This window comes from Protopterus annectens, chromosome 10.part0 (genome assembly GCF_019279795.1).
Source record: "Protopterus annectens isolate FY-2018-M chromosome 10.part0, PAN1.0, whole genome shotgun sequence".
NCBI classification, from domain to species: domain Eukaryota; kingdom Metazoa; phylum Chordata; order Ceratodontiformes; family Protopteridae; genus Protopterus; species Protopterus annectens.
Window position 1 is genome coordinate 1,081,171,476 of NC_056744.1, and position 26,690 is coordinate 1,081,198,165.

The following is a 26,690-nucleotide window of genomic DNA, read 5'->3' on the forward strand; positions in this document are numbered from 1 at the left end:
GTTCTACATTTCAAGCCTCCAATGAAAGTACATAGCACCTCATTTATGTGTTGCAGTAGTTAATTTAACCATTTTAGCCAGTTAGTTACCTGTGTAGCTTTCAAACATTTGAGCTGAGAATCTGCCTTCTTATTGGTCATTATATCTGCTGTATGAAATCTGCAGGCCATCATGGACAAACAACCTTTTCTTATTTTACACAACAGGGCTCTACTCCACACTAATCTCACATCCATGCCCAAAGTGGTAATAGAACTCTCCTTTAATCAGCTCATTAACCTCCTGATGTTCTCTTCTACCTCTCACAGAACAAAGAGAAAAGGATCTTAAATATCCAAGGTAACTAAGATTTTACCTTGAAAAGACTAAAGGAGAAAGGAAATCCGATTAGTTATTCATATCCTTTACAATGGGGAGGAAGGCAGGCCTGTCTCTAAACAGCTATTTCAGTTCTGTTATGCCTTCTTTGGCAAAGCTGTGCCAGTTTCTTCTTGGCTGACCTTCACCCTCATGAGGCAGCTTTGGGGATTCTTCTGATTGGGCTTCCATTCTTGGGAAAATATTTCAGTTGTGTGGCTGATGCTCTGGTCTCAACTCAGCTCCCCTGGAGTTGACAGATCAAGAAAGAACCAAAGATGAAGCAGGAAGCCATATTTCCATCCTTCTTTTACTACAGATGGGCTTAATAAGAGAAAAGATGGCTTAGTGGTTAAGGTCTTTGCCTCCCATGCACAAGGTACAAGGTTCAATCCTGACCTCGGACCAATGCCTGCTTGGAGTTTGCATGTTTTCCCTGTGTCTCTGTGGGGTTTCTCCCATGTCCAAAAAACATGCTGAGTGTTTCCATCTCAAACTCACCAATGAATGGAGCTGTGGGCAGCAGCACAGAGTTGTACAGAACAATCGCTTTGGGCATCTACTGTGGTGTGCAGTATCCTCAAGATAGGAGAACACAGATCACAGACTGTGCGCAATGACAGAGCTAGCCACTCAATGGTGTAAAATATGGCTCTAGGTGATTCGGTCATGTTGACTAATGTTGCCAAAAATAGACATGGGTAGTTACCAGTGATAAGTGGGTTAAGGACCCAGCCTACTCTGACCTATGCCAGTGACCTGTGCTAACAGTGGGAGGGGTATATGTGCCCCTATTGGCCAGTGTGTGCCTGCCATAAAGCCCAACAGCCCTGTACTGGCTGGCTGGTATCTAGTTGCCCAGCCTGGGTTACCTGGGATAGCTCTGTTGAGTGAAAGCTGGATGTAAAACTAAAACCAACCAACCTGCCAAACATGAACTGAGAATTGCTATGCTTAATGTAGGTTCACTGACAGGACGCAGCTTGGAAGTGGATGACATGATGATACGGAGGAGACTGGACATCCTATGTATCCAGGAGATGAGATGGAAGGGCAGTGTAGCAAAGCCACTTGGCTTGGGATCCAGACTCAGGTGGAGGGCAGCCTAGAAATGGTGTAGGAATTGTGGTGAGAGAGAGGCTTCAGAAGGCAGTAAGGGATATAATCAGAATTAATGACAGACTCATGGCAGTCAGACTCCAGTGTAATAATCTCAGCCTATGGCCCACAGCAGGGTTGTGATAATGAGGAAAAGAGAGCATTCAGACAGCAGTTGCAGGACCTACTAGATAAAGCAGGACAACATGAATTGGTGTTGATAATAGGTGACTTGAATGCACATATCGGGACAGACAAAACAGGATATGAGGACTGCCTGGGTCCACATGGGTGGGGCAATAGGAATAAAGAAGGAAAAGCCATTCTAGACTTCTATCTGGCAAATGGCTTGATAGCAGCCAGCACATGGTTCAGAAAGAGAGACAGTCACAAGATCACATACAACAGTAGTCAACATACAGTAGTCAACATGCAACTCAGGTAGACTTCCTCCTAGTAAGGAAAAGGCACTGGGGCAGAATCCATGATTGCAAAGCCATCCCCAGTGAAACAGTCGGCCCACAACATAAACCACTAGTTGCCACAATCAGCTGCAAGCAGTGGTCAGAGAAGGCTCTAAGGTCAACAGAAACCAGGCTGAAGACCTGGAAGTTGACTGGGGAGAAAGTACAACAGTTCAAGGAATTACTCAGGGCTCTAGCACCCCAAGAAATGGAGGAAATAGGTGGAGTTGAAGAAGAATGGCAGCACCTAAAAACAGCATGTGTTAGGACTACAGAAAAGATAAGTGGCCGAGCCAGGTATGTAAATAAGGTACATAAGGAAAGCTGGTGGTGGAATGCAGAAGTCCAGGAAGTCATCAAAAGAAAAAAGGAGTGCAGGAAGAAGTCGGAAACAGAAAAGACTGACCAGGCTAGGAAGGACTACTGGTTGGCTAACAAAGAAGCTAAGAAAAAAGTTGCAATAGCAAAGAATAGGGCATCAGAGGCACTGTACCAATGTCTGGAAAGTGACTCAGAAAGGGGCACAAAGAAACTATATCAGGTTGCAAGGCAAAGACAGAAAGATAAAGAAGATAGTCAGATACCCTTCATAAGGGATGCCAGCAACAACAGCAGTCCACAGGACATCAAAGGCAGATGGAATGAGTATATCCAGCAGCTTCTGAATGAAGAAAATCCCACAGAAGCTGTACTGCCACAGAAACAGCCTACAATGAGAGAAGAAGAGGAGCCCACCCTAGAAGAAGTAAGAACATCACTAAGGAAGATGAAGTCAGGGAAAGCAGCAGGCTCAGATGAGATCACAGTAGATATGATAAAGATGCTTGGTGAGATAGGGGAGAAATGGCTCCTGAGGGTACTAATAGCAGTCTGAAGAGAAAGGTGTATCCCAGATGACTGGAGAATAAGCATAATCATGCCAGTGTACAAGAAAAAAGGGGACATCCACAACTGTGGGCAGTACAGAGACATCAAACTCCTATCACATTGCATGAAAGTCCTGGAGAGGGTGATTCATAAACAGATACACAGAGTAGTAGAATGTAAGATGGGAGATGAGCAGTATGGATTCAGATGAGAATGCAGAACAACTGACCTGATGTTTGCACTGAGACAGATACTTGAGAAGAAGCTAGAAATGAGGAGAGAGTCCAACCGGGCATTCCTAGGCTTGGAGAAAGCATATGACAAGGTCCCAAGAAAGCTGATCTGAATAGTACTGCAGTGGTTTTAAGTCCCAGAAACATTGGTAGAATTAGTGCAGACTATGTACAAGGACCCAATGACTCAAGTACGAACAGTGTTTGGCCTCACGGGGGGGGGGGGTTTCCCAGTGGGTGTGGGTGTACAGGTGTACATCAGGGTTCAGCTCTGAGCCCACTGTTATTCATACTGGTGATGGACTACATTAGCAAACAGGTTGGAGGGGATGGATCAACAAAGCTGTTGTATGCAGATGATGTGGCAGTACAGGCAGACTCTGAGCTAGAACTTCAGCAAAGGATAGGAGAATGGAGTGCAAATCTGAAGGCACATGGGCTGAAACTAAGCACAGATAAGAGTGTGGTAATGGCAGCAAATTGGGGAAATCAGAAGAAGTTGAGAATAGAGATAGAAGGGAAGATAGTGAACAGGTAAACAGCTTCAAGTATCTGGGAGGAATAGTTGAGGAGAAGGGCAGTCTGAATGAAGAGGTCAAAGCTAGAATCAGAGGGGTTGCAGCCAACTGGAATAGAGTGTCAGGTTGTCTATGACAGAAGAATGCCAAAGAAGCTAAAAAGTAAGGTGTACAAAACAGTGGTGCGAGCAGTACTGTTGTTTGGTACAGAAACCTGGGCAGTAAAGGCAGTGCAGATGAAGAAGCTAGAGGTGATGGAAATTAAGTGCCTGAGAAAGGTGACAGGATGCACACTGTGGGACAGATGAAGAAATGAGGACATAAGAGTAGAAGTCAAAGTAGCTCCAATTCCAGAAAAGATCAAAGAGAACATACTATGGTGGTCTGGGCACATGCGTAGAAAAGCAGAAGACAATCTGGTGAGGAAGATTTGCGACAGACAAGAAGAAGGTAAGAGGAAGCGAGGACATCCAGCAAAGAGGTGGATGGATTGTGTGAAAGAAGATCTGCGACAGTCAGGCATGAGTGTTGAAGAAGGCAGGAGTGGCACTGAAATCAAGAAATTTGGCATCAGTTAACACGATACCCCAACCCCATGTAGAAAAATGGAAAAAAGGGGGCTGATGATGATGATGATGATGGCTGATATCCAGGTGGGAAGGTGTCCTCCTGGCCTAGAGGGGAAGGGAGAAAAGCTGTGGAAGTTGAGCCAAGTACTGGGCTACAGTGGCAGAAGTCCCAAGTGTTAGCAATACTGCAACAATGAACATAGTGCTGCAGACTGCAACAGCACTTCCCTGCATCAGGGAGCCATCTGTAGTTAAACTATTTAGAGGTATATTAAGGCGTGTAGGAAATACAGGGTGAACATTTATGAAAAAACAGGATGTACTTGATATTATCTAATAAGGTGAATATAGAAGGCACAGCCCCCCAATATTTTTGAAAGGGATTATCTCAATGTCTTTGCTCAGTCGTCAAGTGACAAAGACAAAAAACAATGGGAAGAAAAGCCCAAAATCAAGGACAATTTTTAATATGACTCTAGTTCACTTAGAAAGTTATAGAACAGGTTTTACATCAGCATGCATTTTCTGAAGAACAAGTGTGCAATTCTAATTAGTGACTGACTGCAATCCTCAGTTACTTACCAGAAAATCAAAAATTCTTTGAGAGTCAGGACGAAAGTCTGAGGGAAAATCAAGGACAGTCTGCAAAATCAAGGAAAGCTGGGAGCTGTTCTCATTCCATTTGCTTAGTTGTGTGTGGTCTGCTCCCCATATGGAAAGAGGGGCTCCCAACTCACTGATCAGAAATTAGCCCCCAGGTCTTTTTTTACACCTTGGAGAAGTGCCCTCAGCTATACCAGTTTTATCCTGCCAAGGACATAACAGATGGACAGCTCCAAAGCTTCAGTGCACCTTCCACAAGCCCAAAATATCGAGCGGCTTCAACTGAGCTGACTAAAAGATAAGTTTTGACACAAAGCCCTTCACAGCTTTCCTGCCAGCAGAGAGAGAGAGGGAGGTGGAGCCCTGAAAGGATAAAGCTAGGAATAACAAAAAATAAATGTCCACACTCTGGCATAAAAAAAAACACACCAAAAACAAGGGGGATAGAGGGAGGGAGCAGTTACTGCAGCAGTGATTGTTCAAACATCTACTGTTATGGTAAGTTCAGTTTACACAGCTCTATTATGTTCTTCATATTGATCATTACTGCAGTAGGCTTAGCTATATGGGTAGACTACCATAGCTAACTAACTAACATAAGAGGGTTATGTGAAAGGAGAACGATCCAGGAGCCCCTGGAGAATGGTCCTGGCAAAGCTTGATCTAGACTTAGAGAAGGAATCCAACTTATAGTATTTTGTAAAAGTATGTACAAAGGATCAAGTATAGGATTCTATAATACTTCCAGAATCCAACCCTTTCCAAAAGACCATAGAAGAAGCCAAGGTCCTTGTACATTGGACCTTGACCCTGCCTGGAATAGATTTATCATGGTGACTATAACAAAAGGTAATAGCCTTGTACAACCATTTAGAAAGACTCTGTTTTGACACCAATTGTCCCTTCTTACCTTCTCAAGAAATGAACAATTGATCTGATGATCTGAAAGGTTTTGTTCTGCCAAGATAGGACTTGAGTTGTCTGTAGACATCCAAGGTATGGATAAGATTCTCCCTCATTTTTAGATTCATGAAAGAAAATGTGGAGCTGGATGGTTTTACTTAAAGTAAATTAAGATACCACTTTAGGCATGAAAGAAGGATTAGTTCTCAAAGAAATACTGCCCCTATTGTAAATGAAATACGGTTAACTCACTACAAGAGCTTGCAACTCAGACACTCTTCTTGCAGAGGTCAGAGCAATCAGAAAAACTGTTTTCCATTTTATGAACCTCAAGTCAGACGTATTAGCTGGTTCAAATGGAGCAAGTGTTAGTTTCTCTAACGCAAAATTAAGATCTCAAGGAGGGGGCCACTAGTTTACTTGGAGGTCTCTTATGTAAGATCCCTTACAAGAACATTTTAATATGTAAATCCACAACCAAAACTTGTAACGCAGTAAAATCCAATGAACCTTGAATCCTGGTGTGTTAAAAAGTTCTGCTTTATTGTAAATAGAACCAACAGTATCCACGAATATCCACAAACAAACACGAACAACGACTAAGCGCTTTCACCCTAGGTACTAGGGCATCATCAGAGTAATCAGATTACTCTGATGATGCCCTAGTACCTAGGGTGAAAGCGCTTAGTCGTTGTTCGTGTTTGTTTGTGGATATTCGTGGATACTGTTGGTTCTATTTACAATAAAGCAGAACTTTTTAACACACCAGGATTCAAGGTTCGTTGGATTTTACTGTGTTACATTTTAATATGTGACTGCATTGTAAGAGGACGATCCATGGACAGACATGCCGAAATGGCTGATAAGTGAACCTTGACGGAGGAATAAGAAAGGCCATAGGATAGTAACTCCCACAAAAATTGTAAAACCAGAGAACAACTAGCCCTAAATGGGTGCTGGTAATGTTGCTGGCACCAACTAGAAAACCTTTTCCATTTGCGAATATATATGATTTTCTTGTAGCAGACTTTCTTGCCTCCGTTAGTACCTGCTGCATGTCCTCAGAAAACAGGTGCCTAAAAGGAATTAAGACCCTGTCATCCAGGCAGTCGATTGAAGATGATTAATGTTAGAGTGTATCAAACACCCCTCCTCTTCAGTGAGTAGATCCATTCTGTGAGGAAGCTTGTAGTAATTCCAAAAAAAGAGACAATCATGCTTGCCTGAACCAAAAGAGAGTCATCACACTGATCTTGAGGAATTCTTTCTGAATCTTCAGTAGTACATTGGATATTAGTGGAAAGGCATACAGGAACATTCCTGTCCAAATAAGAGAAAAGCCATCTGTCTTCCAGGCCTTCTTGTATTAAGTCCTGTAATGGAATTTTGCCAGTTGATTGTTCAAAAAGGAGGCAAAGAAGTCTACTTGAGAAACTCCCCACAGGCATATCAAATCTTAGAAGACCCCAGATCTAGTTTCCATTTGTGAAGTTTTAGCCTGGTTCTTCTCAGTTTGTCTGGCACACAATTTTGCTCTGACTGAAGGTAAGATGCTTGTACAGTGAGACTGTGCTGTGAAGCTATATCCCAAGCTAACATGGCTGGCCTGCAAAGGAGGTACAACCTGGTTCCCTCTTGCTTGTTGATATACCACATCACTGTGGTATTGTCTGGAACCACTTAAAGAGGTCCCAGAGACCAAAGATGGTTCGGAGAAATGAGCGCCTTGATCAGGCAAGCATCTCCTTGGTATTTTTGTTCTTGCATCTGTCCTTGGTGTCCCACACCCCCTGCACTGTTATTTCTCCTGAAATAGCTCCCCAAGCAATGTCTGAAGAATCTGTGGTGACTGACTGCTTTGGAACAGAGTGGGAGAAAGAGAGATCTTGATTTAAAGATATCTGTTGTCTCCACCAAGGGATTTCTCTTCTGAAAAACCCCAATACAGGGATCTGAAAAGACAAAGGGTGTTGATGCTGGGACCAAAGAGATTTCAGATACCACTGTATCTTTCTTATGTGGAGTCTTGCCAGGGGTATCATGAGAATCATAGATATCATGAGACCTAAAATCCTGAGGTATTCCCTCGCACTGACTGAAGTCTGAGTGGAAAACCTTAGAAACAGGTCTAAATAAAGGTTTGATTTTTCCTGTGGAAGAAAAAATGTTTGGACTGAGGTGTCTAGTTGACATCCAAGGAATACAACCCTGTGTGAAGGAGTCAAGAAAAACTTCTGAATGTTCTTCTGGAATCCAGCTTGTGTAAGAAATCTCTCACCCAAGAGAGAAATTCCTGACATTTTGAAAAAGACCCTGCAGATAAGTAAGTCACCTAAATATGGAAAATGTGGACACCCTGTAGCCTGCAATGAGCTATAACTATAGCTAGACACTTTGTGAACACTCTTGGTGCAGTGCATAGTCCAAAGGGTAAGGCAGAGAACTGGTAACTTGCTCCAGACACATAAAACCTTAAGAAATGCCTGAAGTGTGGATGAATAAAAATGTGATGAATAAAACCCCTTCCCCACCTCGGAAGGAGGAACTGGTTCTATCACTCCTTGGGACAGTGTGCGATGAGGAACAGGTGGTAACAAAACAGTCTGATCTGCAGGATAAGGAATGACCCCCTGGAAAGGATGAATTTCTTCCCACTGCCATCTGTAACTCTGATGAATGATTTTCAGAACCCATTTGTCTGAAACAATTTGCTGTGAAAGGGAAAAATAATAGAGATTCAGACTTTTTGGGAGAGAGAGGGCCAAGTGGGAGGGGTTACAAGTTCTCTTGAACAGGGGTGTAGCTAGGATTTTCAAATTTGTACTCACAGCTCTCAAACTGCTACCCCCCTTCCCAGCCAAGCTACGGCCATTCTCGTAATTCGCAGTTCGCTCTTTTAGTGTCGATGAAGAGGCATTCGCTGTAATGCCTCTTCAGTAATATAATATAGATTCACTCAAACTCTGTTCCTTGAATTGAAAATGAACCTGAAAGTCAGTTCTTTGAAAAATGCAGCATGGTAGTTTGGGTAGGGGATTCATGCTTTGGTTTTCTGTAACCAAGGTACAGCTTTTGAGCTTGAGTAAATTACTAACCACCTGCTACCCCTAACTAGGGTGTTTCATTCACACACACACCCCTACCTACCTCTTAGTGCAAGAAATATGGACAGAGCCTAAAATAAACAGGGACAGACATTAAATAATGCTCTTGTGAACTTAGAAAGTTGCTAGAATAACAGGATTTGTCCTAGTATGAGAAAGTTTCTAGAATAACAGGATTTGTGCTAGTATGAATTTTCCTAAAGGACATGGTCTGAAACTCAAATGTCTGTAATTATTTAGCAACTTCAGCCTTCAATGATTTTCTAGAAAATCACAAAATTTATGAGGAACAGACAAAAAATCTGGGGCAAAAATCTGGACATTCTGCAAAATTTGGATAGTTGAGAGGTATGCTACCTACCTACCTCACACACACACACACACACACACACACACACACACACACACACACACACACACACACACACACACACACACACACACACATAAAGACCTCTCAACCTCTTAGAGCAACAAACCCATAAATAAAACTGAGGCAAAGGCCCAAAAATAAGGACATTTTTTTAAATATTGCTCTTATAAATTTAGAAAGATAATAGAATAGTAGTTGGTCTTGCATTAGTACGAATTTTCTGAAAGGTATGAAATCTGAAACTCAAATGTCTGCCATTATTTTCTAACTTCAGTCTTTAATGATTTGCCACTAATTTGCCAGAAAACCGCAATTTTATGAAAAACGGACCAAAAATGTGATGTAAAAATATAAAATAGTCAGACAATACAGCTGGGAACCTGTCAAAGAAGGGACACCATTTTAATATGAGCACTGTTAACTTGAGCAGCTGACAAAATTAGAGAATCTACATGCATTTCTGAAATAAAAGTAATGTATAACTCCAATCGTTACAGTTATTTGTAATTGTAAACCCTCCACGTTTTCTTCCAAAATTGCTATTTTGCGGAGGGATTATTAGGGGGAGATACACCTTCCTGACTGTATTAAATTATATTCCTTGTACAATACAGTATAGCTGTTAGACAGCATTTTAAATTTATTGTTTTGAACATTTTTCCAGTAAACAATGAAACAAAATGCATGCACCAATAATGACAAAACAGCCCAGTTCAGAACATTTCCATCATAAAAGTCTACTCAAACTTCTACAGTCCACCAGTATCAGTAAATATGCACAATCTCTGAACTAGTAAAAGCCATCTGCATAATTCCACATTAAAGAAATCTGTAACTAATGAAGAGGCTGCTGGTAGCAAACAACTTTATATTTCATGGTTTCATCTACAAATAAAGTGCCTGTTGCCCTTGAGGAATAAATTGCCTATGTTGCATTAAAAAAAAAAAATGATACGCTAGTAATATTGCAATAGGGAATGGATGGCAAACTGATAACAGGTTCATAGTTACTACTAGATATCTTCGCCAAAAAGGACTACAGCATCCACCCCCCTTTACAACACAGTACAGTATCAGCAATGTATCTACCTACTGTGGGAGAAGAAACCACAGCCTTCTTCATTGAAAGCAAGTACACTACCTGTTGTGCTATTAACAGCACAAGCAGACTCAGCATAAGCAGCACTAAACTTTAGTTCCCCTGCAGCTCTCAGCTCCTTGTAAAATGTACTCGACACTCAGCTGTGTCTCTAAACTTTGCAGCACCAGAAATCTGGAAAAAGCCAACATTTATCAGGGGGGAGGGGGGCAAAAGCCCAAAAACCAGAGACACATTTTAAACATTGCTTGTATAATTTTGGAAAGTTGCTAGAATAAAATGCTGTGTTATCACCATGCATGTCTTGAACCCAGAACCATATACACTGCAGTCAATGCAACATACCACTATGCTAAATCAGCAGTTTGAAAAACAGGAAGACTGAAACTTAATGATTATCATTTAGATAGCTCTCAACCTCTTAGCACAAAAAAACCTGGGCAAACAAAGCCAATAATGAGGGTATGCAAATTCAGTTCTCACTTCACACCTTAGCGCAACAAACCTGGACAAACAACAAAAACAATAATGGGGAAATACAACGTCAGTTCTCACTTCTCACCATAGTTCACAACTCTTAGAAAAACAAATCTGAACAAAGTTCAGAAATCACCACAGTTCACAACTCTTAGAAAAACAAATCTGAACAAAGTTCAGAAATGGTGGTGGTTAGGGACTTTAGGCTCTTCTTACCCTGAAGCAAAGGTACAGGGTTTGAGTCTGAACACCTATAGCCAGCAGGTGTATTATGTGGGGGGGGGCATTTTCTCACACACACACACACACACCCCCAATGCTAATCCATTCCGATTGCCTTGTCCTTCACATAATACATCCAGCTAATATATCTCGCTCACAGCCAGCTGGTTCAAGTTATGCACATTTCCCACAACGATAATCCATTCCGTTCATCATGTGATTGCCTTTCACATAATCCAAAACATTCAAACTAACATTTCCTGCTCACAGACAGCTGGTTTAAGCTATGCACATTTCCCGCTTGATGCCAGCCAGCCGGACATGACGTGAAGCTCAATTCCGACTGGCTAGTATGTAGCCATGAAATGTAACTTAAAGGAGCCAATGCTGTTTTGAAAAATATGTAATTTTTTTTTTTATTAAAAAAGCTACCCCCTCTTCTAAAGAAGTTGTACTGAAATCGGTACAGTGCATATGCCTCCCGACGTCCCTGCTCTTGAATAGTCATTCAGACTTACTGGAATGTCTTTGGTTTGGGGAGGTTTGAGATTTCGTTTTGGAACCTCCTTGCCACTTATTCTTCAAAATCTGTTTACCTGAATTATGTTGAAATTGATAATTCCATTTTTTCATGAAATTGTTGAAGGAGAAAAAAAAAACATCCCTTGGAAAATTTGAAAAAAGAGAGCTGAAAAACTTAAGAGATTTTTTGGGTCAGCTTGCCGCTTTCATCAAATATTTTGATCATCTCTGCAGCAGATGGGCCAAACACTAAATCTCTATCCAAAGGGGAATTTAAAATCACATTTTTAACATCATCGGGAAAGTACTGATAAAGAAGCCAAGCAAACCTCCTTCCAACTGTAACAGTGGCCCACAACCCTGCAAGAAGTATTGAGTCATACACATACTAAGTTATTTAAAGCAGATTTTTCTTCACAAGAAGAAACTGTAGATAAAAACACTTCACAATATGTCAGAATAAACTTTAACTGATGATTTAAAAATTTGAAATTCAAAGTTGCATAAGTATGTACTTTTTCCCCATACTTATCAATAATTTTACCATCCTTATTAGAAAGAGTAGGATTGGGATTAACTATGTGGTTAACAGCAGAAGAGTTAGCTAAGGTTATAGCTGATGGGTCTTGTTTGGGAATAGTGTATACAAATTTACAAGACTGAAGAACTTTATGCATACTAGCTGCATTTTTATGGACAGCTGTCTGACTATCAGGAAAATTGCAGGTAGTAAGGCACGTGTCCTCTAAAGCAGACAGAACAGGAGGAATGGGTGTAGGTTCTCAAAAATCCTTCTGTAACAACTCATAGTGTTTTTTGAGAGACTGAGAAACCTCAGTGCTCTCCCATTGAAAATACTGGCACATTCTAGCAATAGTCTCAGAAAGAGAGAAACTCCCACAGGAAGAATCAGTAAAAAGCTCTCCTCTGAGTTTGAATCAGAAATGTGAGGACAAAACTTGAATCCATCCCTATCTCTTCCTGCTCAGATACAGAATCTTGAACCTCTTCAGGAAAGGAGGCATCTCTCTTTCTTTTACAGGAAACTACTCTACAAAAAGGATTAATAGTCAAAATCATACCCTGAGCCAGTCCCAGTAAACTACTCGTATCCAAAGAAATTTGAATAGGAGTAGATACATGCTTGGTTTTCTGTTTCTTTTCGACAGGAAAAATGGGGCCAACCGTGTTACTAATGGCAGCCACTACTTCCACAAATATGGCCACAGGACACAGCAGGGAAATGTTCCCTGTTCCTTCTCCCATGACCAACAAGAGTGGTTCTCCATAACCCACTGAGGGGACCCCAACAGAGAACGTGGCTAACCCCCAGTCCATTGTGGCTGTAGGTCATATACCAGAGGGATCTTGGTAAAAGATGAGTGGTCTGAGGTACAACAAATGGCCAGAGCTGAGCCATTCACCTGGAGCTGAGGGAAATTGTTACCCTGTTGTGGTGACAAGGTTTTGTTTGCTTAACTTTTTTTCTTTTTGTGGCTGAAAGAAGTACTGACCATGGGGGTGACAATCTGTTCCATGGTCAAGCCAAAAATAGTGTCTCTATCTTGTGGAAAACAAGCAACAATGCCAGTAAAACTACCAGTCCAAAAAAGGTATTGTTTTTGATAATAAAAAAAAAACATAGTAAAAAGCATTTTCAAACACTATGGCATCCTCACAACTTTAAAATAAACACAATTTCTCCACATAAAATAGTTTATCTGTTAGATAACACTACTTTTAAAGTGACAGAAACAATGAGTGCTCGGTTTAAAAGTAGATTACAGTCTCGAGACAATCCATTAAAACATGACACTCCTAGCTTTAACATATCCTTCCTGAAGAGGAAAGTAATAAAACATCAGGTAAAATAAGAAAAAAAAAGAAAATAAGAAAATGCTAAGGAAAGCACAATACGACCTTCAAACCTCAAAAGCCTCAGAGGAGCGTATTCTTCAGCGACAGTAAAGCTCTGTCGGGCTTTGCACCCAAACTTGTCTTTTACTCAGCCCAGCTTGAGCTCCTTGAGCTCCGTTTCAGTGCATGAAAGGTGCCGTGAAGCTTTGGAAGCTAGCTGGCTGTTATACCTTTGGCAGGATATAGTCCATATAACTACTGCAGCAGTGATGAATATGAAGAACACCGATGATGATAATGTACTCATTTTAATTAATAAGTTTAGCCACTCTGAAAACAGCTCAGATCATGCCTGAAAAGAACCTCCTGTATGTCTAAATCATTTCCTAAGACACCTTCTTTTAAGTCCAATGTCCTGTGGAATAACAGTATACAAAGATGTAATATCAGCTGTAACCAAAAAAATAGAACCACTCACATCTTTAAGTCATATAATAATGTTACTAGTGGATGAGAAGTGGCCACTTATGTGTGCTGATATATTAATAACGGTTAAATGACACATCACTCGGCAGTGTAATCTTTGGCTCTAGGTAATTTGGTCAAATTGTCTACTGTTGATGTGACATCCCAACCCCACTTAAAAATGGAAAAAAGGAGTTGAAGGCAAAGACAATCACTTTAGTAATAACATATATGTACACAGTAGATACAAAATGAATACCGAACTTGTGCTATGCTGTGCGACCTGCAGTTTCTGTGATGCTTTCAATACTGGTAAAAGTAAGGAGAAGTATTTTATTACATTTAATGAACTTATATATCCCATTTAAATTAAAAACAAGAATAACGCATAATAAACATATCACTTAATGCCCCGAATTACTTGGTTTTCATGATTATATCACAAAAGGTTCTATTAGATTTCCATCTGTATTTGCTACTTTAAAACAGTTGGCTGCCTCCATTACAGTTATCTTACTTTTTTAGAACCTAAAACTACTAGTCTTTACCACCTATGTGTATATCTACTTATATAGTAGCCATTCAAAATCTGAACCATATATTTGGATGGAAAAATATGCCTGTGCCATCATCTTCAATATCTTCCACTAGAAAAATCTTTACTTTCTATTCATGGCAACTCTGGAATGACAAAGGTTAAATATTACTAACTGAGCCATTGCTTCAGCAGAATCTAGTTGGTTTGTATTGGAAGACCTTTGTTCTTTAGTGACAATGATTCATTAATTTAATTGTTAACTGTTGTCTGAGCAACACCATAGAAAACATGTCCCATTAAGTAAACTGCCATATTTGTGGTTTCAAAAACTGAATTTGTTTCTTTGTTTTTAATGTTATTTCCTGTTCATAGTATGTGTGCTCAGGTACATTAACAAAGATTATTTGGGCATTATATTCAGTATATTAATTTTGAAAACAGGAAAGTTCTAAGTCCTCATATTATCAGTACTGGAACATTAGTATTTAGTATCAGCTGGTAACATCGCCATGGGGGAACATACCCAGGACAATTATATCAGGTTGGAAGTGTACCTCCAAATACAATACATATGTTCAGAGTTAAATGACTGCAAGAAACTGCTCTGCATGCATCAAATCTTTGGTAAGACAGAAGACAGCGGGGATGATAAGAGAAGGCTGATGCCATGATGGAAAGTAAGGCAGAAATGAAATGGAGAAGACAAACACCCACACCATATGAGAGTCTGAATGCAGTTTCTCAGTAGAAGAGAAAGGAGCAGGAGGGAGAAAGGGAATGGATGTTTGTGAATGCATAAGCAGAGGAAATCTAAGGAAATAGCCCAACATCATTATAAAAGAACATCTATAATTAAGTGAGAATTTATTTAAAAGTTTTAATATGCACAGCTGTACATAACAGCTACATGGCTCCATCACATTCCCTTTCCCAGAAGTTAAAAGTAACTGGTCGAAAATTAAATGCAAAATATCCTTATACGTCTTTTGTCTGTAATGTACATCTCAAATGGACTGTAAGCTAGAAAAGGTCTCAGTAAGCATAGCTTTTTTGTGCACCTCCAAAGAACTGTGCAATGCATGCCTTTAACTACTTAAATGTAACTGAACAAATGCGGGCTTCATTTTGCTGCTACGTTTTTGCCATTATTCAAACTATCTGTAAATGTTTCAATTTCTGTTTTTGTTTCCTTTCACAAAATACTGGACACAGTTTCCACTAAAATATGTAACAGTAAATCTAAAGTAAGACTAGGACTTGGACAGTGTTAAATACACTCCTCCTCTGTGCAGCACAGGCACAACCTCTGCAGGCTCTGTCTGAAATTTACTGAACTTCTTCTCCACAAAACATTTTTTGGTGAACTGATGTTTGTAGGTTATAACTGACCAAGGGCCCTTTGTCATCCAGTGCCCTAACAGCTTTAAATACATAAAAAGTGTTATACATATATATTTAAACACACACACACACACACACACACACACACAAACACACACACACACACACACACACACACACACACATATATATATTATATATACAGACAGAGTTTCACACAGTGTTTAGTAAAGCAAGTGATGTGTATTTTTACTTACCATTCTGGGCTTCAGCTGAATCCAGATTAAATAAAACACAAAGCAATGCCAGGTGAAAAGAAACCATTGCTAGAGGCTTCAGCGTTCTTTCTTTGGTTGATCTGTTCTCTGTCATACTATAACTGCAACAACAATGGGCTGCTTATTTTTTCTCCAGAGTTGGAAAAGTAACACTAATGCAATCACAAAACAGATACAATGTGTGCTCCACCCCCAGATGTAGGCCTTGTAAATGATTTAACTCTCACCTTGGAAGTAATCACTAGCTATCAAGCACACGATTGTGGGTGTTTGCAGGACTTGATTAATGCTTATTTTTCTGTATAATCACTCTTTGTTTCTTTACTGTAAATGCTTCTTAGTTGACTAATCTGGCACTTTTCCAGAATGCAGGGAAAAAAGGAGCTGCAAATTCTTCTTTAATCCCTTTAACTGCTGTTTATTTAAAATTATACTGCACAATGATATGTATTGCTTGTCTCTAGTGTCCAGGGACCAGGAAGCCACTACCATTATATAACACTTTTTTATATGTAAATTTATACATCTGTGTATGGTGTTGTTTTTTTTGTGTGTGTGTGTATGTGTGTGTGTGTGTTTGCGTGTGTGTGTGTGTGTGTGTGTGTGTGTGTGTGTGTGTGTGTGTGTGTGTGTGTGTGTCTGAACATAATTTAACAAAAAACTATAGCTATATCAACAGTTATGCACGCCCCTATGTGGGGGCCCCCTGTATATTTTATATACCAACTCCATGATCGCACTACAGTAGGGTAAGGGTAAACTTCCTGATACCCCACTGTACCATGATTTTCATTCAAAATGTTAAACAGCAATAATGTTTTTCTTTCATACTGTTTTGCAGTGCAGGAACTTCTCTTATAACTGCAGCGTGATCATCCATCACTGACTGCTATAGCAATGGTACTAAAACCTGTAGTTAAAGTTACATCCTTTTGAGTAGCATCTATTTATTTTCACAATCCTTTCTGGGAACATCTGCAAGAGTAGGTTCAAAGAAATGAGACTCGATTTGAGTTGTCGATATAGTGAGGTTTCGATGAACTGGTCTCAATGAATTAAAATTCAATGATGTGGCATTTCGATATACTAAAGTAGACACACACACACATATATATATATATATATATATATATATATATATCTCACACTATTAATATCTACACTATATCTATATCTGGATATAAATATAAATATTGTTATGTGAATGTTTGCAGGTTAGGATTACAGGAAGGGATGGATATAGGTTTAGTATAGTGCATGTCTGATGAGTGTGTGTATGTGTTTTCAGGTTAGGGTTGCAGGAAGGGATTAAAAAAGGATATTTATAGTGTTGTGCATGCATTGTAATATATATATGGTGTGTGACTACGTGTCTTGGCAAAGCAGCAAATGGCTTACAACCATCAGCAACCTTTACCAGCCACTGACCCTTGACATCATCTTGGAGATCAGAAAATAATATACCAACAAGGAGAGGATACAATATGGTGCATTGTGAGATGTCATTATCGACAAGTACTTTAGAGGAAAGTGTGCCATTGACTATCAATGTATGTGTTCTTTCAGCAATTCATCTTGCTAGACAATAAGTTAAATATTGGTTAATTGTCAAGAGGCTGGGTTTTTTCAAAAATAGCAGAGCATGGGATAGTGCAAATGCTTTGCCTAAATCCAGTTGGCCAAGTAGGTGCTGTGAACTGGTTGGCCATTATACAGTGTTTCAGTTACCCCCCTTAAAGATGTTCACCAGATTCACTAGGCAGAACCTATCCTTTATAAGGCCAAATGTATCTGTGTCAAGGGCCTACAGACTTCTAACCACATTATTTATGAATTACATTGTAATACACTCCATAACTTTACAAATAATACTAGTAAGACTAATTGTTCTTTAGTTTCCAGGGTCTATGGAAGCTCTCCTCATGCGGAGAGGCACAGCAATGACAGCCCTTATTGTATGTACCAAAATGGAGAGGCTAACACTGGCTAGGTTTAGATTGGAATTGGTGAAGCTATGTTTAGTGCTGGGGAGCAACCTGATATGATGTCAGGATCCACAGTGTTTGTGCAACTACTTTTGCTAAGAGAATCTAGGACCTGTCCAGGAGTGATTATGGGTGTAGGTGAGGACTGCAGAGTAGGGGGGAAATACAGAGGGGGAGATCAGGGAGAAATTGGTAATAATTTGTCTGCATGTGTGTTAGTGCCATCCTTGAGGCTGGGGTAGGTTATGACATTTAAGATGAGTTCTGTACAATATTGGGTATTATTTCTGAGATTTCTGACATACTTAAATAAAACATTGTGCATATTTCTGGAAGAGGTTGTAAATATTCTTCTCATACTTGCCTTTTCAACTTCTGATCTTGTGCTTTAGATTTTTGCACAACAGTTTAAGATCACTTTTGTAATAGCAGGATTTGGACTTATTCCTTAGTGCAATACTTCTTTTCTTTTATTGTACAGTTTGTTGATGCCACGTTTCCACAATATGGTTTTATTCTTACATTTTCTATCATAGTTAGACAGGAATAGATAATTCAATGCAGGATGCTGCCCTTAGAGAAATCCCTGAATACAGTAGAGTTAGCTGGAGTCATGGGAGGGGTTCTTAAAAAGAACGTGACAGCCTGATAGTCTGATTTAATTATGAAGGGGAGGCTTTGGGTGCAGAGCAGGAATGTCCTATATTTGTATGAACAAAGTTAGATTAGAGCTTTTAGCTGGAGAAGGCACAGTTTGGTCAAAACAGTTGACATTAAAAAAAGTTAAAGAACTACTCAGCATATTTTTGTTGGTTACATAGAGCTGTTAGTTAATGGGAGAGTAGTTAATGTCACCAAATATGATTGTTCTGAGATACATGTTGTGGTCAGCATTATACACAGAAGGAGTTCTGTGTTTTTTTGGCAAGGATGTGATACTTGTGTTGTTTATTAATAAGATTCTACAAGTTTAATGTTCCTATCATGCATAATTTGGCATGAGTTAATAGGATTGTAGATGAAAATTGGTATTCCCCTGCCTTTCCTAGAGGGGCTTAATCAATGACATGGGTTAAACCCAGATAAAGAGGAAGTGTTGTCTTTACAGTTAAACTGTGTTATTGGTAATTATGCAAATGTTCATTGAGCAGAAAGACCTCAAGATCTTGTATTTTCTTACTGAGACTCCTAGCTCTGAGCAGTGCCAGGTTGATACACACTAAATTAGAATTTAAGTTGCAAGGTCTAGAAGACTGCTTAAAAGAGGCACAATGAAGGTAAAAAATGTACTTGCCAATATGTATAAGCTCTGAAGGGAGAGGTGAAGGCCTGCTGACAATCACCTTCATGCTGATATTCATTGGCTCTTCCCAGAATGTCACCAATTACTCGACCAGTTGTTAAAAGTTTGTTTATTATTTTTTTTTTAAATTGGGGCATTGCTCTAGACAAAAGGAAGGCAATGCTCAAAGTTAGCATCTTCCCAGCCTTGGTTATATACATTCAGAGTTAAATAATGTCTCTCTTCATCTCACCTACAGTGGAATATCTAAGGTCATTCAATCTCACCTGGGCAATGATTAGATTATATGGTTGAATCGAGGGAGTCTAGCAACATCATATACCTTAGAACATAAGAAACAGCAGCTGTCTCTCCATCCTTGTGCAGTTTGTTGAGACAAATGTCAGTATGTTTGACAATGGAGTCATTGAAAGTTACGACACTGTAGTAGTAGCCAACATACTCTTATAGCCTGGATAGCATGTTTGGAGAGAAAATAGTGGAGATGAAGGTCTATTTATAGCGGACACGTTGTGAGTATGTTGCTGAGGTCTGAGTCTATTAGTTCACTGTCTGGAAGTCTTAGGCAGGATTTTTATCAGTACATCAGCATCTGTGGGCTTAACGAATGAAACAAAGACAAAAAAATCAAGATGCACAATTAAAGGCAAAACAAACTAATGTAATACAATTGAACAGTATTTAATTATTTTATTTGATTTTGTTTTGCCTTTATTTCTGCCATTTGGTGTATTTTTTGGTGTTTGTTTCATTTTTTTACACACTTTATACCCATTGCACCATGCTTTGTGTTTTAGTTAATACATGGGCTTAGTATTGATACAGAATTGCAGTGGGGTGGGAGTGTGTTGTTTGTTATTTGTATAAGGATTTACACCTCTCACAAGTGACTTCAGTATTAGATAGCAGTAAGGGGTTGTCAGTGAACAAGAGGCATTTGCTATGTTCAGACCACGGCTAGGTGATCTGGTGCTCAGTGCAGCTTCCCCAAATTGGCAGTCACCACCCCATCAAGTTAAAGTTAACTGTAGCAATCTTCTTGCTACAATTCTAACAAGCTGCTTGTAGCTTACAACAGGTACCATCACACACTCATGCACTGAGTGCTTCAGCTGTGACTGCAAATAAAACTTATGAAGCCATGATATCTTCACTTTGCAGCTTCATATGACGTTACTGTACTCACACGCTGTCAACAACTGCAGACTGCTCCCCTTAATAGCTTGCAACAGGGCATCTGCCATCTTTGCCCTCCTATAGGTACTGCACTAGCTACCAGTGAAGTATGTAGCGTGGGTCAAAGGTGTCGGCCACCAAAGTGACAAGTGTTAGGGGGCATGATTGTGAAATGCCAGTCTTTTCTTCAATGTATTACTGCCATTCGAATTCTGGTATTTGCAGAAAGAAATGAAGCCCACTAGTACATTTCTTGTGCTACTCAACCTAAAGTTGAAGGGAGCTGCAGATCGGGGATGGCCCCGGTGCCAGAGTACTAGCTACACCTCTGCTATCTACATTGCCTTAGTGCTCCTAATGCTGGCAAGTCGTCTGTGGATAAAGTAGAGGGCAGACTGTGGTATTGTGGAGACTGATAGCCAGGATAATAAAGCTAGAGGTGAATGGAAGGGAAGATAAACCCTGGGATTGAATAATGGTGAAATGCCATGTCCAAATAGGGCAGCAGCTGCTGCACGTAATATGACTGCCCAGCGATCCAATAAACAAGGCTAGGGGGGGGCCACTGAATAATGCTAATTACCTCATTTGCTGGTGAAAACCATGAAAATGAGGTAAATTAGCAATTCAGTAAGCAGGAAGGTATCCGTGCAGGAATAGTGTCTGCTGCAGAAATGTATTGGGCTACTAGCCGAATACATTTCTGCAAAAATCAAAATGGAGGGATGACAGTTCAAAGTAAAGCATGTATTATAATCCTTAGGCATGCCAATGACCAAAAATATGGCCATTGGCATGGGAAACTGTTGCAAAATTATAAAACTAAAAGTTTTTTTTTTTTGGCTGATTTCGGCTATTTAAGCATAGGGCAGCAGCATGCAAACAGATTGTGCCGAAAATGAAAAAAAAAATGTGAAAAGACAATTTTAATTGAAATCTGCATTTTGCCATTATAGTCTATGGCATGCAGGATCAAAACAATAACAGGTAACACAGGCTGCTAAGGAGGAAGGCTGTGGTGTAGAGGTGTAACCAGGAACTAATGCAGTAGGGTATGCAAATGGGCAAATTTTACTGAATCACTAAATGGGAGACCATTCTTTGGCTGCACCTAACCATGTAGGAGCTATAATTCTGTAGTGTAGGCAGGAGTTGCAGCTGACATGAAAAGGGGGGTGTCATGCTTGGTGTAAGTACATTGGAGCTCCACGGCTCCCATTTGAGCTTAGCTAAGCACAACTAAGCAAGGGGATGTGTCTGGGGCTGTATTGACTTATTCCATGAAATGAAGAGTGTGTTCATGTTCAGGGGAGGGCCATTTTCACTACAAAGTGTTTACTTTAGCTAAATGGGTTTGCGCAGTGCACACCAGGTCTAAAACAAACAAAATAAAAATGGAAATAGCAGGACTGTTTACATTTGGGCACAGAGTTTGCACGGCACACCTTGGGGCTTAAAAGGGGCAGAAATGAGAAGGGGAAAAAAGGGAAATAGCAGAATAAAAGCAATTGAGTACAAATAAAATTGCAAGCAGGTGGAATGCATTATAGCCAGCCAATCATACAGGCAGCATCTGCAGCACAACAGTATAAAGTGTGCAAACACCTTTCAGTCTGTTTTTTTTCCCACAAACACTGCACCATTGGTGTACACATGCAGGGGAATTTTAACCGAAAAAATGTTAGGGGCTGCTGCTGCTTTGATCTAGCACTGTGTGCTAGAGGCTGAGTGCGGTGAGGAGGATAATGCTGACAACCACCCCAGAATGTGGAGGAGAAGAAGAGTGTTCAGAGCCAGAGTAACCTACCAAGGGCTACATGATCTGGAGATAGTAGAGCACTACAGGGTGGACAGAGACATACTTCAGCAAATTATCGAGCTGTGCCAGCCTCAAGTCAGAGCCAGAGCCAACAGAGGGAAACCCATCCCAGTGGATACCAAGGTATGTGTAGCCTTAAGAATATTAGCTACAGGTACTTTCCATAGACCTACTGAGGACATGATGGGGGTCTCACAGCTATCTGCATCCAGGGTACTCCACCAGTTCCTGGATGCCATGCTACTACATGCCATTGAGCACATGTACGTACCCAACACCCATAAGGAGACGACCAGCAATATGCATACCTTCCACCATGTAACAGACTATCCAGAGGTACTGGGTGCAATAGATTGGATGCACATTCACATCAAAGCACCATCCAGTGAACAGGGTAGGGTCTACATAAACTCCCCTCCTTCAACTGCCAGGTCGTGTGCAATGCCCAGGGCATTATCATGAATGTGCGTGCTGGCAGCCCTGGAAGCTATTATTACTCCCACAGCTGGTATTCTTCACAGATGTACCAGGCATTTGCCAGTGGGGACATCCCATATGGCCATCTGGTGGGGGATGCTGGCTATGCACTGGAGCCGTGGATGATGACACCCATCAGAAATGCACACACACCCAATCAAGAATGCCATAATGAGGCACACGCACAAACCAGGATCATTATAGAGCATGTGTTTGGGATGCTCAAGTCACGGTTCCGCTGCCTTGACATATCTGGTGGAGCTTTGCAGTATTCTCCAGTCAAATGTGCCCACATGTTCATAGTATGTGCCATGCTACACAATATGATCCTGCAGAAACAGCTGCAGTAGGAACAGCACAGGGAAGGGCCACACAACCCCCCCTATTGCCAAGGTCCCCACAGGCACAGAGGGACTCAGAGGAGGAACCCCCTGAGCCAGCCCCTGTAGGCAGACTGAGGCATGCCCATTATGCCCTGGCCTTGGCAAAGAGGCAATGCATAGAACACACAATGACACTGTAAGGACCCAGGGACTGACACCTCTCTCCAACTCGCACACACAGTAAAATGGATGACATACACATCACACTACCTGTAACTTACCATGTATAGGCAGTGTACTGTGTGCATCCGACATAGGCAGTTCTCAAGCATAGTCCTCACAACTGCTGCAGGCACAAGGTAAGTCAGTCTTCTTAACAATAAATGAATGGATTAGTATGTTTTAGTAGAATAGCTATGGTATCACTGCATGCATGCAAGGGAATGGTGTGGCCTACTGGGAAAGCAGCAGACAACTGACAGCTGTGTGGGACACCAGGCAATGTTTGCCCAATATTGGCCTCCCCACACTATGCAGTAGTACCCAAGGTGACAAATCCCACTGTAGTATTTGTAGGGGGCTAACTAACTGGGGGGGGGGTCCATAGGCCACAGGCATGGATGTCAGTGTGGGAATGCCATACTCACCCCTCAGCCTCACACAGCAAGCCAGCTGTAGAAAACCATTAAGAAATGTCTGGCAAAGGCCCACAAATGGCGACAATGATGAAATACTCCCCTACAGACTTTACACAGTGATAGTACAGCAGCTGTTGCAGTAAGGCTCTGAAGGGTAAGAAGTCTGAAACTCAAAATATGCTATTACAATCTGACCTGTGGTCCTTAGTGATATCCCACTAGTCTCTATGACAGGGCACAATACTATGCTAAATGGAACCAAGATGTAAACCAAATATCAGCACAGTCTGTGCAAATGTGTACAGTTGGCAGGTGTGCCCCCCCCCCCCCCCACACACACACACACACACATAGTCCCATAGAACTGCAGTAACATACATGTTACTGCAGTTCTATGGGACTGCAGTAACATACATGTTACTGCAGTCCCATAGAACTGCAGTAACATGTATGTTTGTAGGGAAATAGCAGCAGAGCGCAGATTGCCAGGCCTGGCCCAATCTACATGTTAACTTGCTGCATGTCCACAATATGCAGGGGTCAATGAGCAATGTATATGTCTGGTTAATACTGTCAGGATGTGTCCACTACTTACTCCCGGCTGTTATGTAGTAGTAACCTAGGTACCATACGGTTGACAGGGCCATGCTCCAAGAACTTCAGTGCCAACTAATCTGCATGTCAGCTACACCTCTGGTAGGAGTTGTACACACTATCCAAATGTCAATATCTGTTATTGCTGGAAAGCTGGACAGGTCATTGACAGGGGGCCACACATATGGACAGTACACAGCTTGGAGTAACTTACACAGTGCCTGCCATACCTCTCAACTGTACAGACCTATTATAGAATGTCCAGAGGTTAGCATCACAGTTGTGGTCTGTATATCATGAAATAGTGGTTGTCTGGCAATTCACTGGCAAATTACGTAAGACTAAGGTCAGAAAATAATGACAGATTGTAGTGTCAGACGTCATACCCTATTGAAAAACGCATGCTAATGCAAAACCTGTTATTGAATTAACGTTCTAGGTTTATAAGGCCAATACTTAAAAACTGTCCCTATATTTAAGCCTCTGTCCCCCAATTACTTATGGCTTTGTCCAAATATCTGGCTCACAAAAGTTGAGAGGTATGGTGCCTAGTAGGACAGCAGGTTCCTGAAGGACAGTGTACTGCCACTGTTTAAAGACTGCCACCTTTCTGTGTCAGTGCTGACAAAATGTCACTAGCCAACAGCCATACCCCTGGAATGAAAAAGGCTGTCACAGAAAGAGCACAAGTATGCCTTGTATATCTGTTCTGCTTGTCCTAACATTGCATTTGCCTGACAACTATTCGCAAAACAAGAAAGGGTCATATCAAAACAATAATGGCAGACAGTGGGGAAGCAGACATCATACCTATAACAGCAAACAAGCAATTACCAAACCAGTCTCCCAACTGTCCATGTTTGGCGGAACCTGTCCCCATGTGTAGGCCTTTGTCTGACTCATATTTCGGCCTATGACAGCTAGGTCCACATGTAGTCTCATAATAACATATTGCAACACAAACTGTCTAAGGACCACAGCAAATGGAGTGGTGCAATGATGGATAACCTGCTAAATAGGTACACTCAGAGGTGTGAAGTCCACAACCTTGTGTGTTATGTAAAAGCATGTAACCCGCCCATATCAAAATTACAAATAAATAGCAGCCACTGTGGCCAAAGCCAAGGTGACCAACGGACCCAGTTTTTCCAGGACAGTCCCAGTTTGGAAGTCTCTGTCCCAGAATCCCAAACATTGTCTTTGGGACACAGAAATGTCCCAGTTTAGACTGCTCAGTTTGAACGGTGACTTGGCTTCCCAAGGTGGCCAGTCCCCCTGCTTTCCCATCCTAAGCAACTCTGGGGACTTTGTGATTTTTCAGGGGTGCCACTGGGTATGGGGTAATGTCGGATCCCTTCACCCTAGCAGGAGCCTTCCAGGCCCTGCCACCATCAGTCAGTCACTCCCTCAAGGACTTCCATCGTGGGGGGTTCTGCTTGACCCCACCCACCCAGGCAGGAGCTCTCTAGGCCCTACACTTATCTGCTTGGTGCTCCCATGCTGACGTCTGTTAGGGCCAAACCCTACAGTCCTCCCCTTTGACCTGGCTAAGAGACCTTCCCCAGCCACAGCCCCCCATGTCAGGGAGGTCTCCTGCAGGCTGCCAAATCGTGGCAGATCACTCATGCCCTCGAACCCTCTCAAGGGAGCTTCACTCTGATCCTGTCCACTCCTCTGGAACTCCCTTCCAGCCTCTGAGGGGCAGATCCTCTCTCATGAAGGCTTCAGAATTTCCCTGCTTTCCCATCCAGAGCAGCTCTAGGGACTTTGAGATTTTTCAAGGATGCTGTCGGTTATGGGGTGAAGTTGGATGCCTTCACCCCAGCAGAAGCTCTCCAGGCCCCTCTGCTGTCCTCCCTGATGGTTCCTCAAGGACTTCCATCATGGGGAGCTCTGCCTGACCCCACTCACTCAGGCAGGAGCTCTCCAGGCCCCACCACTGTCTGCCAATTGCTCCCTTAAGGATGTCCATCATGGGGGGCTGTGCGTGACCCCACTCACCCAGACAGGAGCTCTGCAGTCCCCACTTGTGTCCATCCTAGCACTCCCTTAAGGACTTCCATTGTGGGGAGCTTTGCCTGACCCCCCTCACCCAGAAAGGAGCTTGCCTGTCCCTGCCACTATCTGCCTCTCTCCCTCTTCCAGAGGGGGCATGGTCCATACCTCCTCACCCAGGTGAGAGCTGTCCTGTACCAGTCACTTTCCACCTCTGTCTCTCCCTTTCAGACTTCCATCAGGACTGACCACCCTCTGGGGATCCATTTCTACCCAGGACAGAGCGCTCTTTTCCAGTGTTACATATCTCCTAACTGCTGCCAAATCATGCAGTGTCATGCATACCCTTGGAGCCTTTCAGGGGATCTTCCCAGCCTCAAGGAACTCTGCTGGGCCATGAAGCCTCAGACAGTCCCTCGTCCAGACTTCTGTGACATCAGTTCTCCACTTTGCCTTGCACCTAGGGCTTTCAAACTCACAGGGGAGATGGCC

The 26,690-nt window shown here is 41.6% G+C and overlaps 1 protein-coding gene across 1 annotated transcript in view; it reads right to left on the reverse strand.

Annotated features, from left to right (window-relative positions):
- PDZK1IP1 (PDZK1 interacting protein 1) overlaps positions 1-16,090 on the reverse strand; it is a 52,457-nt gene extending 36,367 nt beyond the window's left edge. Inside the window, exon 1 of the mRNA XM_044085824.1 lies at positions 15,868-16,090. Coding sequence (XP_043941759.1) covers positions 15,868-15,982 — 115 coding nt within the window. The 5' untranslated portion in view covers positions 15,983-16,090. The remainder of the gene's footprint in view (positions 1-15,867) is intronic.
- Positions 16,091-26,690: the final 10,600 nt, after the last annotated feature.